This window comes from Anopheles darlingi, chromosome 3, assembly GCF_943734745.1.
Source record: "Anopheles darlingi chromosome 3, idAnoDarlMG_H_01, whole genome shotgun sequence".
Taxonomy (NCBI): Eukaryota; Metazoa; Arthropoda; class Insecta; order Diptera; family Culicidae; genus Anopheles; species Anopheles darlingi.
In genome coordinates this window covers 50,652,812-50,672,041 of record NC_064875.1, presented here as the reverse complement: position 1 = coordinate 50,672,041, position 19,230 = coordinate 50,652,812, and the positions used below count along the sequence as shown (strand labels likewise).

Genomic DNA, 19,230 nt, shown 5'->3' with positions numbered 1-19,230 from the left:
GGCCTGGGGCTGTGGCGACACCAACGGTGTCGATGGCGAATGATCTCCATCGAGATCGCCGGGAGATCCATCGTCGAACGAGCTCATTGCTGACGCAGGCACCTGCAGTTGTTGCTGATGATGGTGGCTGTTGACTTCGGCCATTTTGCTATTGCCAAAGCTGGCCGCTTCAGCTTCCTTCTTATCGAAGTGATCCAGAAAAAGAGGACGGTACTTCGGTTTGTCTGGATTCGTGTCGTGTCCTACGATTGGAGAAGGGTTTCATTACGTTTTAAGGAAAGCTACCGGACGGACCGATTCCTTACTTTTCATTGTGGATTCCTCGGAATCCGAGTTGATCACCATTGTGCCTAGGTTGGACTGTAGCTCGACCATGGTACCATTATCCGGCACCAGTGTACCACAGTCAGTGTGAGCAATCATTGTGCCATCCCCTTCATCACCGCGACCCGGTACCAGCGTACCGCAATCCGCTGGGAACTCCTTCATCGTCCGCGAGTTTAGCTGCTCCTCATCATCCGAATCGCCACCACCCTCGTGACCGTTTCCATTGTTATTGCTTTGCAACTGTTTGTTTGCCTGGTTAATGGCGGCCGCATGGCGGAGGCTCTGGTTCTCACGTAACTCCTTCGCTTCCGCAATCATTTGACTGAGTATACTGCACGGTTTGGCATTTCCTAGAGGAGATAGAGAGGACGGAGATCAGATGATCGGTTTTCGCTCGATTCGACCTCTACGACGCACGGATGATACTTACGGATGAATTCATGTGTCAACAGATCGGTCGCCGTTGCTCGCTCCTCGGGATTCTTCACCAAACACAGGCTAACGAAGTCGATAAACTCCGGTGACCAGATGTCTGGATCGCGGAACGAAGGTGGCGGTTTCGTCGGTATCATAAAGATGGCACGCATGGGGTGAATGTCACCGTACGGTGGTTTACCCTCGGCCATCTCTAGTGCCGTAATGCCAAGCGACCATATGTCGGCCACACAGTCGTACCCGATTTCCTCGATCACCTCCGGTGCCATCCAGAACGGTGTACCGATGACGGTGTTTCGCTTCGCCATCGTATCCGTCAGCTGACCCGCCACACCAAAGTCGGCCAGCTTGGCGTGACCCTCCGAGTTGAGCAGTATGTTACCCGCCTTGATATCACGATGTATCTTGCGCCGCAGATGAAGGTATTCGAGCCCTTTCAGCGTATCGATCAGAATAGTAGCGATCTCGTCCTCGGATAGTGTTTTCTTGCGTAACCGCATGATGTCGGACACACTGCCCGCCCCACAGTACTCCATCACGATCCAGAGGTCAGTGTTTTTGAAGTAACTGCCATAGTACTTGACCACGTACGGTGAGTCGCACTGCTGCATGATCGATATCTCCTTGATAATTTCCTGCAAATCCGTATCGACCGGAACCTGCTTGATCGCCAGCACCTGTTCGCTCTCCTTGTGCAGGGCCATATATACCGAGCCATAGCTACCCTCGCCGAGCTTGCAGAGAATATCGAATACCTCGTCCGGCTGCCGGGTTAAGCTTTCCTCCGACAGCTTCTTCAGCTCACTGAAACGAGAAGATAAGGAAAACGGTAAGAACCGAGGCGCTTTAGAAGTTGCATTCTGTTTTATCATATCCTTTCACTCGTCATTCGCTTATGTTTCGCTTTTGTTCCGTTTATCTGCAAACTATGCTATCAGCCTCACCAAAGGTTTGGCTTCCCGAAGGGCAATTCATTTCCAGAAGAACGCACTTAAGCGCTGATTCAAGAGGCCTTTGAGGGTGGGCATAGTGTTCACATATTGTCACTTGACGTCATATCTATACGAGCCTATCTGCGTCAAGCGGAACTCCTGCCGGTGATAACGATCAAAAAGAACATCATGTTCAGGCTCCGGAACGGATTTCAACAGACGTTTAGTTGCTCATTTCCTCCAGCAGGACTACAATAAACACTATCCTTCGCCAAGCCATCGATTATTGCTATTTTTATACCACACACATGGAGAAATGCCTTCAATTCTCGCACATCATTCACATGATGTGACTGTTTTTGGTGGGGCAAAAGGGGCCTTTGTCCGTTTGATGATGTGCCATACTAACCGGTCGCAATGGATCGGGATGGTTAATCGTTTGCACTAAAGGTTGCGTGTTTCCCATTGACTTCACGCGAAAAACTAGGTTTGCTAGTGGTTAGGAAGGATGCCGCTACACGGTTGCCGCTGGAGGGAAATGGAATATAGCTGCCGTGGAACGTGATGGGCTGTAATAAGTTATTGAACCAATCGGTGCCACTTGCACAAGCATGGCACTAGTTCATTCTGTAGTTTAACCTACTTGTGACGAATGTCACACATTACTGATGGTAATTGGCCTAGGAACGTATTAATTATCGCCATAAACTTTGTCCAACCGCGATAAGGTACACGCTCTTCGTTGGTATGACACCGAAAAAGGAGGATTTGATTCTCTCGCCCTAAATGCATGATTGCTCTAGTGCTAATAAAATTAACATCGAACTATGAATAGCTATTATAAATTAGCGTTATATGAATTGATCACATATTAGCTAAAATCACTGATTCAACAAAAAAATATTGTCGTCTGAAATAGAAAATACCAAAACAAAATTGAGCTAAATTCGATACTTATGCCCATACAATCGGGTATAATCACGACGCCATCCCAAGAAGAATTATCATTAGCCTGGAGCTTCAAAACAATGCGGTCCTGTGGAACGAATCGCACTGGAGTTATCGATTGTACGACCTGTATTTGAGACAGGTTAGTGGGACGACTTGAACATAAGTGAAGGGCCTGTAACACATCTGACAAGCATACAGCAGTTTATGCCATAAAGTAATCCACTTTCTGGTTGTACCTAGTTATCAGGATGTTCTGGTTTAACGAAGCAAGAAAGAAAGTATTTCTGTTCTGTAATCAAAACCTCACACTCTCAGGAACGTAAGAATTTTGTTGAAAACAAACAGTAGTCAAGGATGATGATACGTGATGGTAGCTACGTGTCAAAAGGCCCCAAGGCCCCCACCGAAAACCGTCTATCGCCCTACGCATGCAAACAGTTGATAGGAAAGGGGGACTCTGGCTAGCGGCCGTCCGGGAAAGAACACTTCACTTCACTGGCCACTCAGAACATGCTGTTGACGGAAAGCTTTGCAGCCAAACATGCTTACTACCTTGTTCCTCTTATCCCCTCATCGTGTTGTATACCGCCAAGAACCCAAGTGTACGACGCAATGTGCATACAACACATCATTAGGCCGACCGGTCGAAAAGGTTAAAGGCCCTTGACGACAACAATGACACCTAGAGGAAGCAGGGGGTCTGTACCGATGGTACTGTCCGCCCATACAAGAAGCTTCTACGCTTCGCCCCCCAAAATGACTACGCGCTTGCTCTGGTACTTACTTTTTGGAAGACATTGCGGCCAACATGCGTCGATCTTTTGGGGTCGCCAAGTAGGCTGCGCCGCACCGTACACGGGGGTTTCCTCCGGCGGCACTGTACTGATTGTGTGAAGGCGAAGTCGGTCGTTTCCGTCGGCCACAAGAGAACGAAACGGCGGAGCGTTGGGGGCGATTGATGGGCAGCGGCACACAGCGGTACGATAAAATGTAAATCGCCCGCAACGGACCAGTCACGGTGGAGCGCAAGATTTCACAAGCACAGCGCGCACACAAGAACAACAGCGAACATAAGCGAACACAACCAGCACCCCCGTGGGCAGTGGGAAATTTCGGGAAAATAGGAAAAAAAAGTAATTAAAATATTCTAAAAGACCCTAGAGCTGGGCGAACTAACTATTCTCTCGCTAGAAGGCTAGTGCCACGGTCTCCAGGAACACAGCGCAAGGTACATAAGCGGTAGACGTGGTTTAAACTCAAAACTTAAAAATTAAATAATAACTAAATGAAATAAAACTAACGCTGCTTTTCACACGTTCGCAACCATCGGTGGGGGCGGTGGTTGTCGAAAAATCCGACAGTCCATACTACCCGGCGTGGGGCACGTTTTAATTTCTTTTTCAACTCACTCACGGCGCACCATGCACTCAGGTGAATACGGTTCTAATTAAGATGAAATGCACTTCGGCAACCGGTATCTGTAACAAAGAAGTTTTGTAGGTCGTCTACTAAGATCATTGGTCTTTCAGAGTCCGTCCGTGATAAGATTTTGAGAGGACCGTCTCGAATTCCTTCACTTTTGCACTGGGTAGCCGCGTATTGCGGGGGGTTCAATCGAGGTTTCGTTGCACATCTGCTGCTAAAGTGCATACAAGGGCGACAGCCGTCTCGCCAATCGCTGCGTTCTCGTCGTTCTTATGCAGCTCCGGCCGTTCTTTGTGCACATTAATGTTTATTCCGAGTGCCCGAGGGTGTGCGAAGATGCTGTACCCGTCGCTCCCTTCACCGAATGATTCTTCGATCGGTCGCGTTTTTCGGTAGGTTCTCTTTGGTTTTATCCTGCCTTTTTTGCCGTTCTCTTCGTCTTACGGCCGGACGTGCGTGTGACTCGTACGCTTCGGAATCTGCCCGGAACCCTTCCTCATCCCGCGTTCGATACCTCTATCGTACGTCGTCTTCTCTGACGCTATCACGCCGTTCCCTTTCGTGTGCGCACAGCAAGATTATCAGCCTTCCGGGTACACCACGAGACGAAGAAGAGACTTATATGGTGTGGGACGAATTGAAGGCGTTTCGTCCTATTTTCTACCCGTGACGACACACGACACCGTGCCTGTGGGCATGCCGAGCTGGTGCCGAGAGTGGGTGGTGGGGCCGCAGACAGCGCAGACTTTATGTAATTTTTATGTCATTTATGCTGGGGTTTCACTAATTAACTGTTCGGCTGTTGGCATACATATTTTGTTATTCTTTTCACGCATCAGCTTTCCACTCTTTTTGCACTCACATTCCGGTTAGAATTAAGAAACGAATAACGAAAAACCAACTAAATTGTGGTTGTTCTAATTTTTCCCTTTCCCATCACACACAAAATTCCTAGCAGAATCACGAACCATAAACGCCCGAGCTGTTTCCGATGGTTTCCTTTCGAGACTCCCCTCGATTTCTGTACTCTCCAGGGTTATTTGCGAGTTGGTTCCCGAGGAGTTGTAAAATGTTTTAGAATCCTTTTTTGTTGTTTCAGTCTCGTCTTTTTGTGAATCTTTTCGCACTACGCAAGGATGCCGTTCTACAAGTCTCTTGCTATTTTCGGGCTTACTTTTTCGAACGAGAACGAGGGGAGGGAATTGCAACACTCTTTAATTTTCTCTTATCACTCATGAAATAGTCCAAAATTGTTCAAAAAACTTAAAAATTTCCCATTTCTTACAGCGATTTCCGAACTGGAGTTTTTAACCTCAAAAATGGTGACCAAAACAAAAGGCTTCGTCGTTTACAACACTGTGGGTTTGGGAGTCGAAGTTCCGCGGAACTTTCGACTCCTGGATCCGGGGCTCTAAGCCAGCGTTCATGGAACAGGGTGCCACATCAAATCGCAACGGACGGATGAAAATTGAAAAAGCGGACACGTGATCGATTGTAGTTTTTATTATTTGTCGGCATTACCTCAGAATAATGGTACCGAAGAGCTATGGTGTCCATCATGTAGTTGATCACACAAATAGCTTCGGCACGTATTGCTTTATTTATTCATTCCTACTGATCATTTGCTTAAGAGTGCAAGTAGAACAAAGCCAAATGAGAAAAATACTAAAAGAAAAAACTAGTCGCGCAACCCTACGGGCCTATGTTAATGAAGGTTCAGCTCGCGGGCATGGCATGGTTGGATGTACCATCCAGCGGTACATTCCGGAAATGAAGATACATTTATTTATGTTCCCTCCGCGCGAACGGGTCAATTCTGTAGGACCAAATCTTTCGACGGCAATAAAATGACTTCAGCCAGTATTGTTCGTCCGTACTGCATCCCCTGCCAGCCTCATACCATCGAGAGATCGTTGGTCTCCATGAGCACTTTGTTATGTTGCAGCAGTGCCTTTCGGTTGGTTTTAATATGCTCCCATATTGCTGATGCAGCAGCCAGCTTGCAGCCATCGCGATCATATCCTGGTGGGCGAGCGGGCGGACGGACGGGCCGCGGTGGACGGTGCGCACGAAAGAAGCTCAATTATTTATTGTTTCAGCATCGTTGTAAAGCAGCGAACGGGCCGAAAAATGTCTCTCGATCGAGGGAAAAACATTTCCCTCCCCCAAGACGACCGGAGAATGGTGAAAATGGTCAAAAGCACTAGTCGGAACGAGTGCCCCTCCGAAGGCGAAGTGGATTGTACAATCCGTAACAATAAACACTCCACAAGATGGGACCATCGGTGGTGGGCCAGGCAAGGAAAATAATCAAAAAACCATCGGCTGCACATCGACTGCAGCATATGTTGGTTTGCGTTTTGCAGGTTCGCCCCATTCGCGGGTCGCGGAGACTGATCATCCGTGTAAGGCCAAGACGTTGTCCCGGCGCAGATGGATGCACCAAATGGATCGGAGGAAGATCAGCACAAACATAAATGGCTGCAAAAAAAAAAAAACGGTTTCACACTCCATATTTTGGTAACATTAATGGCCACACAGGCTGGCTGTAGTGCTGTTTTTTATTGTGGCTCATAAAAATCCGAGTGATAAACTCAAGTCTCAGTCGGACCTCCGTCGAAGTTCATGGCAGCCCAATGTTTATCAGAATATAGAGTTACTATGTATGTCTCGGTATGTTGCTGACAAAAATGACTTTCAGCTCTGGAAGAAGCTCAGCTTTAAGGCTTCAAGGCGATCGCCATGGGAACGGCCGTTCTCGCAATGGTATGCGGTGCCTTGATGAAAAATGCTCGCTCGCAGAATGCTTCTCGGATCGATCGATCCCATACCGAGACGCTGAGACTGTAGCCCGAAGAAGCTGTTTTTTATAAATCAATCCTCACATCATCACGATCACGCCCGGGCATCGACTAGGAAGGAAAACAGTGCTTGAAAGTGAGACACGACGAGATGATGCGCTAAAGCGTGCACTAATGAGCCCAACCAGGGCACACACAGCAATCGCCTCGATGTGCACTCGTTGAACCCGCTGCTAGGCTGGCGGGTTGTCGGGTTAGCAGTATCTACAATTTCCACCGGCCAAACCCACAAACCGTTCATGTTCGTCATGTTCACCCCGGGGACCCTCCAGGGGCACGGCAACGACGACCGAAGAGGTTATGACTCGTTCCTGAACCAGAGGTTCTAGGTTAATGTAAATATTTACACCATTCTCACAGCCGCAGTGCCCAGAAGCAGTTCAATAATTCATATCCCGCCGATGCATTTCTGACTGTCTGTCTGTTCTGTCTGTTCTGTCTGTCTGAACCGCGGTAGCAGCAGAAAGCCTTAGCCGAGTGTCAAGACATCGTCGGCCCCGAGCGACCTGTCTGAGCACACTTCAGACTTGGTTTGGTTTCGCCACCTCCTCCCCTAATCTCTCTTATCGCACACCTCGCCGTCGCCGTGAGTGTGAAGGATCTCACTTGAAGACATGCGATCCTTCCAGCGCAAAATCTGCCAAATCCTGGCTGGCCCCTCAAGTGCCAGGCAGTGCTTCTCCTGCGGCCACTTGGCATGGTTGCGTGCATTGTGACCCCTCAGTCCCGTGAAGCTACCTTCCCCGCTATCATCCCGGTGGCACAAGAATACCCTTTTTCCTTGTAAACAATGTACGTCTCGTCCGCCCAACGGCAGCACGACGCGATGCGCGATGACTGAACGGAACATGAAGCAAAACACATGTTACGGCGCATTCGGTTTTTGAGGTTTTTACTTTTTTGGCGGCAACAGGAAGCCCCTGAACTGCTTGCTTGATCATGTTTTATGGCCAAGTGAATGGCCGGGCGTATGCTGCTGCCCCCAAAAACCAGCCAGAACCAGGCACACTGCTCATGATCATGGCCCGAAGGCCGCTGCACTCGACCCCGTTCGATGGCATGATACGGATGGAGCGGTGCAATGCCGGCAATGTGCATGTCCTGACCAACAATGATGCCGTGTTTCCCTTTTTTGGGCCGGAGATTTTACATTTTTTCCCGAAGCTACATTTATTGATCCGCGTTCATGTTTCACAAAAAACCCGGTGCCGCCTGCAATCGATCCTTCTAATGGGCAATGGGCCGCGGCCCATGCCAACATGTGCTCCATCCTTCAGTGCTTCGGTTCTTTGCAATTTGATGCCCTCCGTGGGTGTCGATGTGGTGCCTAAAAGGTCAAAATATCGATCAATTAGGAAGGCATCCCTGTGTAAAACGCTAGTGCAGTAGGTTTTTTTTGTAGTGTTGCAGTTCCGTAATGCACATTAAACCACCTTTTACATGGGTCTATTATTAGGCATTTAGAAGAAAAGATGCAAAATTAATAGCGAAAATAAAATAAATACGTAAATACGGTTCAATATCACTCAGCAGTTGTGAACATTGGGCTATAACAAATGGAAATGATGAAGGCGCATAATGGAAGGCAATGCATTTAACATGATTCATCAGCTGGATGATGAATGACTAGAGTTAAAAATCACCTTTTTCAGTTTTTTATTTGTAATCCGACACTTAAGATTTTCTCATTCTTATTTTGTGTGATAGAAGCATGAAACACATAAGATCGCATATGCAAATTTCGGTTCTCAGCATCGAAGCGATCAGTTTCATCCTGTTAGAGACTGATGTGAGCAAGTTCTAGGTTTATCGACACTGTTTAATGGTGAAGAATTATGTAAAAAATCATTAATCTATGGTATGATAATTTCTTATCGGCAGAAATCAACATGAAATTTTAAGAGAATTTTCACTAAACTAATTCATCGTAACAAGTAATCTCTTTTGGCCGTTTATCAGGAAATGAAAAACTTTTAGGGGTGTTTGGAAAACATGAATTTATTGTTACAATCGTATAATAACGATCATCGTTTTCACTCTTAAGACGTACACTCCTCCAGCGCAAGATCATGCAACTCCATTGCAGTGCATCCATCCTCGTCCACCGTTTCTATTTCAACACCAAACTGGTATTCCGGTGCCTGGTGTTGGCGACCGCCGTTTGTGAGCTGACCACCCGCGCTAAGATCGACCGGGCCAATCCGACCGACCGGCTGGCGACAGTAAGTGGCCAGTTGGGCGCGCTGTTGTCGCGATTCTTGTGCACCAAATGCCACCAAACAGTACAACTCATAATGTGTTTCCAGCCTCGCAATAGCCAGTAGCGCCCGCCGCCTGCAGTCTCCAAATCCCATCGACAAAAACCGCTTCTAACCGATGGCAGAGCGAAAACAAACATACAAGATCGATTACATGCCCCGAAGACAGCGGGCCACCAACCAACGCTACTTCACTCGATCTCCTCTTCTCTCTCTATCTCTTCTTTTCTTTATCTAAATCTTTGTCTTGCAGGATAAGAGAAACCCGCACCCGAAAACCACTTAAGGACCGTCGGCCGCCTGGCATGAGCGTATGAGCAAGGATGCAGAAGTTTTATGTGACAAATTGACGCCACGGTTCACCGACGGGACCTCAAAAGGGCCACCAAGCGAGTCACTTGCGATGGCGCCCCGAATGAGCCTGAACGGTGTACGGTTTTAGGGCCACGGTATCGAAGGACATGTGTGGTCAAGAGGAGAATAGAAAAAATCTTACTTCATTGGAGGGTTGGAATCTGCACCGGACCGAGCCGCACCGGAGCACCTGATACACTGAATGCTTCGCGATTTGCACACATCCAGGCTGTTCTCTAGATGAGCGGAAAACCGTTTTAGGAACCGGTCCGTGAAGCGATTGAGCGATTCAGTTCTTCATCAGCTGGCGTCGCTAAGGCGCGGCCAACAAATGCTCATCTCGTTGGTGCGGGAACCATTTTCCCCTGCCAGCGGTAACACCCCTGGCGCACGGAATCGGCCAGTAACCTCGTGATTGATGTGGCAACCGCCCGGTCCGAAGCGTAGAGACCACGTGCACCACGTTCGCAGGCAAATCGATTACGGATTTAAAAAATATATATATAAATCGGAAAAAGCGATCCTCACCGGAACGATCCCGATTTTTGGTGCGAGCGCCACGACTACCCAGGAGAAAGGGAAGGGGATCGAAAAAAAAACAAAAACAGAGATGAACGAACAAGTCAAGAAAACCCGACGTCACGTGGCGCCTCTTTGGCGTGCGTGAGCCGTGAACAAATAAATAACACCCAAAAGCGATCACCGAGCGATCGATCGATCGTCGTCGTCCTAGTAGTCGCCGGCAGAAATGGATTAGGCCGCGAGGCCGCTCAGCTGCTCCGCTTCTAAGGCGGTTTTCAAAAGGAAAATTGAGCGATCGACTACCGGCAAGGACGGTGTGATCGGTCTTGGTTGCGAGGTATCTTCGGCTACTGATGGGTGCTGCTGCCATATCCCACCAAAAAAAACCTTCACATCCTTAACAGCACACGAACGATCGTGGCAGAGAGGGTGAAGAAGAGGGTGCGGGAGGGTGACAGGGATGTGAGTGAAATTTTGAATCCCCGACGACGTCGGCGCAGCTCAATTACCTCGTCCCCGTGGTGCTGGTGGCGGAATCGGCGGAAACCTGTCCCACCGGAGAGGAGCACATGTGCCGGGACTATATTGACGGCTGCCTGGTTGCGTTCCTTTAATGTCGTGCCGCCACCACTAGAGCGTCCGTCCTTTTGACAGCTAAAAGCCCGAGAAGACCAGCGGCAGAGAAGCGGCGAAGGCGACGGTGACGGCGAAACGATCCGGACTTTTCGATCGAAACATGTGACGGCATTTGCCACCCTCTCTCTCCCCGCCCGTCCACTGTCCCGGGACAGTGTGACAGTGACGCGCTGGAAAATGTGTTTTGTAACGTTTCGCGGGGCCAACGGACCACCCAGAGACAGCGTCGAGCGTCAGATCTGCGACCCGTTGACCCGCGGTCCAGCCATTCGCCTTTATGATTTCCTTTAATGTTCCGCACCGCGAATCGACGGCAATGGCCTTGCGATCTAAACACATCGAGGGGGGCGCTGCGGTGTCATCATGACAGATTGGCAGACTGCCGGAGACGGAGAATTGGAGCGTGGACATTGGGAGCAAAAAAAAAGGAACCATTTCCATTCCGGTCGTTCCGATCGTTCCGCGTCGATCGATCGAATTGATTGGCCACCCAATCGTTTCGGTGCGGCATGGCGATGGATGGATTACGGATCAAAAAATAGAATCATGACCGACGGACCGACGGAGCGAACACTACAGGAAGCAGCGAGGAAGCCGCCGCTGACGTAGTCCGGTAGACGGTGTCTGGCCTTCTGGTTTCTGGCCTGGCCTTCCTGTGGTTGGCACGCTGCTGGACCACTATCCGTGTCCGTGCCGTGCAGGAGGTGTGCGTCTTGCTGGGTGACCAGTCGGGACCAACTCGTGAACCTGCTCTACACCCGATAATCGATCGCTGCCGGTGAGACTGAGCAGACGGCCCCTCGGTCCGCTCTGGGTGGTGCGATATATATTTCACCAGCAAGTCAGCCAGGCAGCCAACCAGCCAACCAGCTAGCCAGCCAGATTCACTTCGAATCGTCTCGGCATTGCGGCAGTGGCATAAGGAGGACGACACAATCCAAGACAATACACCGAACGCATCCTTGAGGGCTAATTATATCGAAGAGAAAGGCGCGGCAAGTCACGACCTGGGGACGGGATTTATGGGAATTTTCCCGGGGCCTTCTTTCCTTCGAACACCTCTTGGCACCTCATGATAAATGGTGGTAGTCCAAGGTTGCCGGCAAGTTCCAAGTTATAAAGGTGTTGGCAGCTGGCGAGATATACCAAGTTCTATAAAGGTCTTCTTCGGTGGAAATCTTACTTGAACGTTTTTAAACTGGCTTGAAATGATCATCCAAAAACAGCTTCACCAAATGTTACAAAAGAACAACTGAAATCAACTTCAACTCAATGTTAATCGTCTGATATGATCAATTTATGAAGGAAATTAAACTGAAATAACGGGCTAGTTCTACAGCTCATCCCTTCGATTACCTCTTGAATGTATAAGAATCTTAATGGTATCTGCAACGACTCGATTTTCAGTGTTTGGGAACATTTTATTCGTAAAAGAAAACTATTTGAGCCACGAAGTAAGAAAATAGTAAGGAATGAAAATTACCAGAATCAGTAAATTACCAGAATGATCAGAAAAGAATGTTATAAATTGGTAACAACGCTGACAGAATATTGAAAATCAATTTAACTGAAAAAATGCTGTCTTATATACTACAGAAAATTATAAAATGAACGTTTCAAGTTCTCATGTGTCTAAAACATTACCCTTTACAAATGGTTTGGTAAGTATGTCGTCAGATTTACAATTACCTGTCTAGCAGTAAACCACAATTGAGCAACTAATACAGTTGAACTGGAACAGAACATTAGCAAACCAGTATTAAACAGTTTAAAACGTTGTAGTCAAAGTACAATTCTTCCAAAATCCAAAGCAAATATCTCCCAATTCACACTCGCTTCCAAAGGTAGTCAAATAGTTGCGGTTTCGGTTTCCGAAAACCGGTAAGAGGCCACAGATTGGCTGAAGAATGGAAGCCGAAGTTGAACGGTATTTTTAGCTCGCGAAAATACCACAACTCCACAGCTGAGCAAGGTGCCAGATTCGGTGCTCTAGGTGCGGTGGCGGCGGCCATACTGCTTCAGCTTCGATTTCGAGCGGCCGCCGACAGTATTGCACCTTGACACCAGTCTCTGACCATTGGGAGTAGCCATCCGTTGCCGCACATCTCTGGCTCTGCCCTGTCGCACCGCAAACTACCACCATTCAGTATCCGCGTCGCGTCGGTTGGAACAACGCGCTGCATTAACGGCTGTGTCTATCGCATTCCGGGCACCACTACCACCATCTCCTGCCCGTCACTAGCTAGCCGCCCCCGGGGGCAGAGCCAAACCAAAGGAACCGGGAGTTGAGAATGATCTTTCGTTTACGGCCCCCGGGGACCGGGGTGGGTGGGATGGGTTGCCGCGGGACATCCAGCGGGATCCCATTTTGTTTACGTTCGGGCGTACGGCGTGCGTTGTAAATAATGCTTATAATTAGTACTGATGTAAACAATGCCGCTGCCGGTGGAATTATGACATTTTAATGTTTTTTACACTAATTAATTTATAAATCGCGCCTTCGCGATGCTCCGGACCGGATTCCGGAATGGAAACAGGGGGGAAGCATTGCATTGTAAAGGCTGTGCAACGGATGCATGCAGGGCATGCAGCATCACAGCCCCAAGATAGGACCATTTTGATAGGGTGAATGGGTGGGACCCATCGGCCACAACGACCTCGGCCACGAGCACGCCCGGTTCCGGAGTATGATCTCCGGACCAAAATCTTCGATCCGGCTACGAAAATAGAAACTTTCATCCACGGATTTTGCGCTCGCAACCCTGTGTGTGTGTGTGTACCGTGCACCACCGGGGAACAGGCATTCCGTGGCAGTTCATGGCAGGCGAGACTTCGCCCAACGGGGAAACGAGGGTGGCCGGTTGCCAGCTGAAACAAACCACATCATTGGTGGTTGGCTGCTGGCACCATGATCGGCACTCGCGGGTGGTGGGGCGGCCGGCACCGATAATCATTCAACACATCCGCACACTTCCGATGATATTCTAATTACCCTCCCGGCGAGCGAGCGAGCGAGCGAGAAACTCCCGGGAAAACGCCCGGGAACGGCACAGCACATCACATCACATGGTTTCCTTGGCTCCGGTTCGATCCGATCCGAGGGATCCGGAGTCGCTTTTCCGGAGGTGGAAAGTGATCCCAGAATCGATGCTCTGGTTTTCAGCTTCCCGCACCAGCTTCCAAGTGGCCCGCGTCATCATGAGGTGCTAATAATCGGAGTCGAGCTGCTGCTGCTGCTGCTATCCTGCCGCGAGCATCTCATATGCTGCTGCCGGGCGGCCCAGGAGTTCTATGACCGTTTCCAAAAACCACATTTCTGCCTAATTCCGGCAGCAGCAGCGGCTTCCACCACCATCCCTCCATCATCGGCTCCCAGCTCGTGACTGTCTTGAAAGGCCACTCACGACGCTTCGTGGTTCACGGGAAAAGCAAGATCAAAGCGCTACGTTTCCGGCATCCGTTAGAACCCGCCTCTCGATCCTCGGGATGATGATTTATTTTCCCAATTTGACGTTCGCTCGTTGGCCACGTTCCCCGTTCTTGGTGTGTGTGTTGGGAGAACCATTTGCTGAATAGAACGATCACCATCCAGTAGCAAAAGGGTGAAAGGCGATTAAAGCGAAGTGAAACCGCCCCGAAAATTGATCGGGAAAATGCGGAGAAAAGTTTTTTTTCTTGATTTTGCTTGCGATGCCGTGGTTTGATGTCGTGCCAAGTATCCGGACCGGAGAACCGTGACGATGACGGCAGGATGATGAGATGGCCTTCAATTTGGGGTTCGTTTAGCTCGATTGATTGGCCGTTCGATCTATTTATGGGAAACATGAAATGTGTTTTTCGTGGGAATGATCGTCGGAGGATGTTTTATGGTTCGATCTGTGACGCATCTTTGGTGCATCCTCGCTGAAGGATTACAAGCTATAGCTGTAGCTCTAATGTGTTTGTACGATATGTGAATGAAGAATTTAGTGTCATTAAAGCGAAACACGATCAAATGATCATTTGTGATGCAAGTACATAAGGTATTGTTTGATAAATGCTTTAGCATCGTGAGAAAATGATTTATTCTTTCAATAAACAATCTGTTTTTTGCAAGTTAATGTGCAATATTTTGATGAAATAATTAGAGTATTTTGAGCCTTTCTCAAGGATGCAGTTAGAATATCTCCAGGAATTGCATCAGAACCATCATTAGCTCACTTTTTACTGAATTTCCTCGTCGCGCAGTTGCCGGTCACTAGTAGTTGCCCAAGGGCAGGGTCGCGATCTGACCTCTCTCTCTCGCTCTCTCTGGGATCAGCCGGTGGTTGATCCTTCCCACTTCGTGGACTTTCTCCAAAAAACCATCTGATCCGATCTGACCGCATTCCTATGATAAACACAAACGGATCCTCCACAAACGTAACTACCCCCCCCCCCCCCCCCACAAACGCCCTGGATCGGCGGGCAACGCGCGGGGATATATGTTTTGGAATTTTACAAATACGCGAGTAGTAGTGCTTGTGTTTACAAACAAGTTTTAGCATTGTATTTGGCGCCTGTTTACAACCCCCCTGGCCGCCGCCGTGGCCCTGGCCTACGACGCAGACAAACAAATCCCTGGCCGCACTCCGGCGTTCCCGCGGAAATCTGTGGGTTTTGTGGGAAGGCTCTAGTGGGGTGAGGGATGGCGCGGGGGAAAAAAACGGAGGGGTCTCTTCTCGGGGCGGCTGTTTGGTGGCCACTTAAGGCCAACTTCCTCCTTTAACGTGCGTGACGTGGTGGTGGAGGTGGTGGTCAAACAAACAATAACGGCAAAAAATGCACTCCACCATTGATCCCCACCAACAATCCTCGCCCTCCTTTTCCGCCGCTTTCTTCGCCGCCCCCGGGGGCACGATTACAAACCGTAAACGCGAACGAACGCGGGAAACCGGGGGGCGCGGTCACTTGAGCACTCGCCCCCGATTGTATAACGATTTTATATAAACAATTTGTATTTTGTTATAAATTATAAAACACGAGACTGTTTATCAAACTGGCTCCCGGGGCCCTGGACTTGGGATTACAGAAGGGGTGCCGCGGTTTGCAGGAACGCGCGTAGTGATCCCTCCTTGGTCAGCCTGGAGCACGGACACAACAACCGCTACGACGACGACGACGGCGAAGACGGTCGCCGGGTGGGGGAAGGGATTGGTCTCGGTCTCGGAGCTAGTGCTTTCGCTATCATAAACATTTACAACCAATGAAGATATACAACATATTTTAGTGAATGAAGTTGGTTCCCGCGGGTGTGTGTGTGTGTGTACCCGGCCGATGGACGATGTGATTATCTTTTGGCGTCCCGGTCTTTCAGCTTTCGATTTCGGGATTCGGTATTCACAGGACTGGAAGCTACTACTGGGACAGGGGGGGAGGAGAAGAGGTTGGACTAGGTCAACGCCAGCTCGGACGCCGGTCATCAACGCCGGTGATGATGACCGAGATCTGAGAAGTTTGTGTTGATTATTTGGGGTTTGGGCCAGAGCGATCGGACCAGCCGGGCTGGCGCCTACGGTGCAGATTTCTGACCTTCTTGGACTACGTAGCCCCTGGGCAGACCGACCCAGACAGACCCCAGAGCAGACTCCCGCGAACTGGCCGCCGAGGTAGTGTTGTGCTGTTCGGATATTTGTGTTTTTGCTTCCTGTAAACGATAGCGAACGTGGATAGTCACGTGGTATCCGCTCCGCTCGGTCTCGGACCAGGACTATCGTTCCCGGTACGCATTCTGTGGACGATCTGATGATCGTCTCCAGTGGTCCAGGTGGTGAGGAGTGGTTGATTTTGGAGTTTGTTTGCCATCTTTTAGTTTGTTTACTAGAGCAGTACTCAATGCCAGTGTGGTTTGTATAGTTTTTTCTTGCTCTTGTTCTCTATATTTGCTCGCGGGGTCTGGAAGACCGATTTCCGTATGGGCACACTTCATTCATGGAACACACACGATCCGGTCTCGGGCTGGTGGAGTGTATCATTTTGGTTTGGGAGAGCAATTGTTTTATTTATGTTGTTTAATCATGCCGATGCATTTTTTTTTAAAGGTTTGTTGGAGTCGGTGACCTTCACGCGGCCATCTTTCGTCATTGGTTCCTCGTCATCAACGATGGAAGGAAGAGAGAGAGGGAAGGTCAATAAACGTAGTAGAAGTAATATATCCTGGTAAATCTATCAAAACGGAACATTTTACAGTGAAGTATTCACAATACGGCTGTGTTAAGCTTTCATCTAGAGCACTAAATTGAGTTTTAAATCATATCGGATCAGGGCATTAACAATTGAAGCTATAAAAGTCCGGTAAGTTCTTGAATGCACACTTTGTTAAGATTGGAACAATACAAAATCCTCATGCTAAGCAATACTTGATGTAGAAGAAGTCCATTATAGTAGGCATTGGAACGCGATGGAGCCCAGCCCTATGAAGCTGTTGGTCGCAACCTTAAACACTGCTGACACTGCAGCCGCCTCAAATGTCCGGACCGAACGATTTATGATTTTATAAACAATCGTATTCAACGTCGCGTTCCACGAAAACGCCGAAAAACAACGAGAGGCATCATGGTGTAAGTCAGCATCATACTTTTAGAGCATTTAGGACCACATTGACTTCTTCCTTCCGTGTCCTACGAAACGCGATGCAGGGGCATTAATCAAATCGTCTATAAAACGAGGAAACGCTCGCACCAAGAAAGCGGCCCAGCCACAGAGCTAAACAGGCAACAAATTGATCCTTTTTCTTTTGTGTGAGGAAATGTCGATCGACGGAATGCCGAATGGCGTCCGTTCTCGCGAGCCGGCCCATAATCACCGGCCGGCCGGCCCCATGAGCACAATCCCACGGTAACGATCTTCATTTTGGCCTGTCCGGGACGAGTGTTGGCGCAGCCAAAACTGTTGGTGAAGCTGTAGATGGGGCAGAATGGACCGGAACGGAAGGCGATCCGTGGGAGAAGAAACGCAAAAGAAAAACAGCGCCTTGGGCGAGGGATGAACGTGAGCGTCAGCCATTGGTCGATCGTCTTGCGGGATCCCCAGCTATCACCATGGAAGAGAAGACGCACACGCGTACGTATTCACAAGCGGCTGTTACGGCGTTTCGTTTAAAGTCTTTCAACTGTCCTACAGTTTTATAAAAAATATAAAAATATAATTAAAACAAAACCGTTCAAGGAATGGGATATTAAGCATACTTCTTTTAACTTCTCGTAGTCGCTTTACTAAGTATACTTAAGTATACTTCCGTCGTTGCTTTAGGTTGCTGCGATCTTTCACCAGCGCTGAGTAAGACAGCGATCGCGGTTCCCCTCTTCTTTCGTGCAGCACCGCGCTGCTACCCAAGGGATCTTTTCCCTCGATCATAAACGGTTCAGTTGCGGCATTTAAGCTCCGCCTTTTCCATCATTCGATTCGGCGCAGTTCAGCGTCTTCTTCTCAGTCGCCTCTCATCTCATCTTCAACGCGTGCGCGTATCTTGTCTTTGTGGGATGACCATCCTGAGTTGTTGAGGAGCGGCCCGACGCCGGCAGTCGGTTTGAAAATGGCATTGTACAAAATGCCAAAAAATGCTGATTTGAATCATTTTTTTTATATGAACTATTTAACAACAGCTCTGAATTATTATGAATCTAGTAAGCCTTTGCTTCGAGTGCTCTTGATCCCAAATCGATCGAATATTCCAAAGTCAGCAGAACGAAGCATCCACGGGTCTTTCGACGTAATGAAGCCGTCAGCGGCCGTCGATGTCGTTGAAATATGGGTAATTAAAATATGAGCCTCAACGCCTCAAATGGGAACGCCTCAACGCCTCAACGCAAAGTAGAACCAAACAACAAAACCCTTGAAAGCGTCATTAAAGCATTCCCTGTTTTGTTTCATTCGTGCTCATGAACCCCCAAAAAACACTTGACAAATGAGAGCATTTTGAATGAATCAGGTTAAAATTGAGGCTAATGTTTTCGCACCCTAAGCTTACGATCAATATATTTGATCGTCATCGAACTTAACTCGAATCGGTAGAGATCGTCAACGAACGGGTTGGAGGCGACCCAAATTGTGCTTCGCCAAGCAACATTAGGCATCGGAGAAAATAAACCTCGCACGCGCGTGTGTGTGGAGATCGCGATCGCAGTATGCGATTATGAATGGCGCGAGAGCAATGCCTTAACCCTTAAGGCGGATATTAAACTGCTGCTCGTAACAATATCGATAAGCATCTCTAATCTTACGCTAAATAAACTTCTTTAAATTAGCATATGTAAATAACATTAGTCTGACATGAGCTATGTTAGTAATATTTAATATGTTGAAGATGTTTTACATGTTATCCCATATGCATAACTACTATAAAAGCAATTTAAAAAAAAACAGAAACTTTTAAATATATTTCAACATCACTTCGCACCTCCGACCGACCAGCAGCAGCATCTCGAGGTTAACGCAGAACAAAGCACCAGCTTCCCTTGGTGTACGGGGAACGGGGCGCGTAGAGATACTACTGGAGTGATTCTGGAGCAA

General features: G+C 48.5%; 1 protein-coding gene across 7 annotated transcripts in view; it reads right to left on the bottom strand.

The window, feature by feature from the left end:
• Window positions 1-5,390, bottom strand: part of LOC125955804 (serine/threonine-protein kinase 3) — a 7,325-nt gene extending 1,935 nt beyond the window's left edge. The window contains exons 1-5 of one of the 7 annotated variants that reach the window (XM_049687010.1): window positions 5,356-5,390; window positions 3,430-3,527; window positions 758-1,566; window positions 306-677; window positions 1-242 (exon numbers count right to left, since the gene is read on the bottom strand). The exon at window positions 1-242 is cut by the window's left edge and continues 267 nt beyond it. In XM_049687010.1, coding sequence (XP_049542967.1) covers window positions 1-242; window positions 306-677; window positions 758-1,566; window positions 3,430-3,455 — 1,449 coding nt within the window. In that variant the 5' untranslated portion in view covers window positions 3,456-3,527; window positions 5,356-5,390. Of the gene's footprint in view, window positions 243-305; window positions 678-757; window positions 1,567-3,429; window positions 3,528-3,822 lie in introns of all 7 variants that reach the window. The other 6 variants (XM_049687008.1, XM_049687011.1, XM_049687006.1 and 3 more) reach the window with 6 other exon arrangements.
• Between the last annotated feature and the right edge of the window lie 13,840 nt (window positions 5,391-19,230).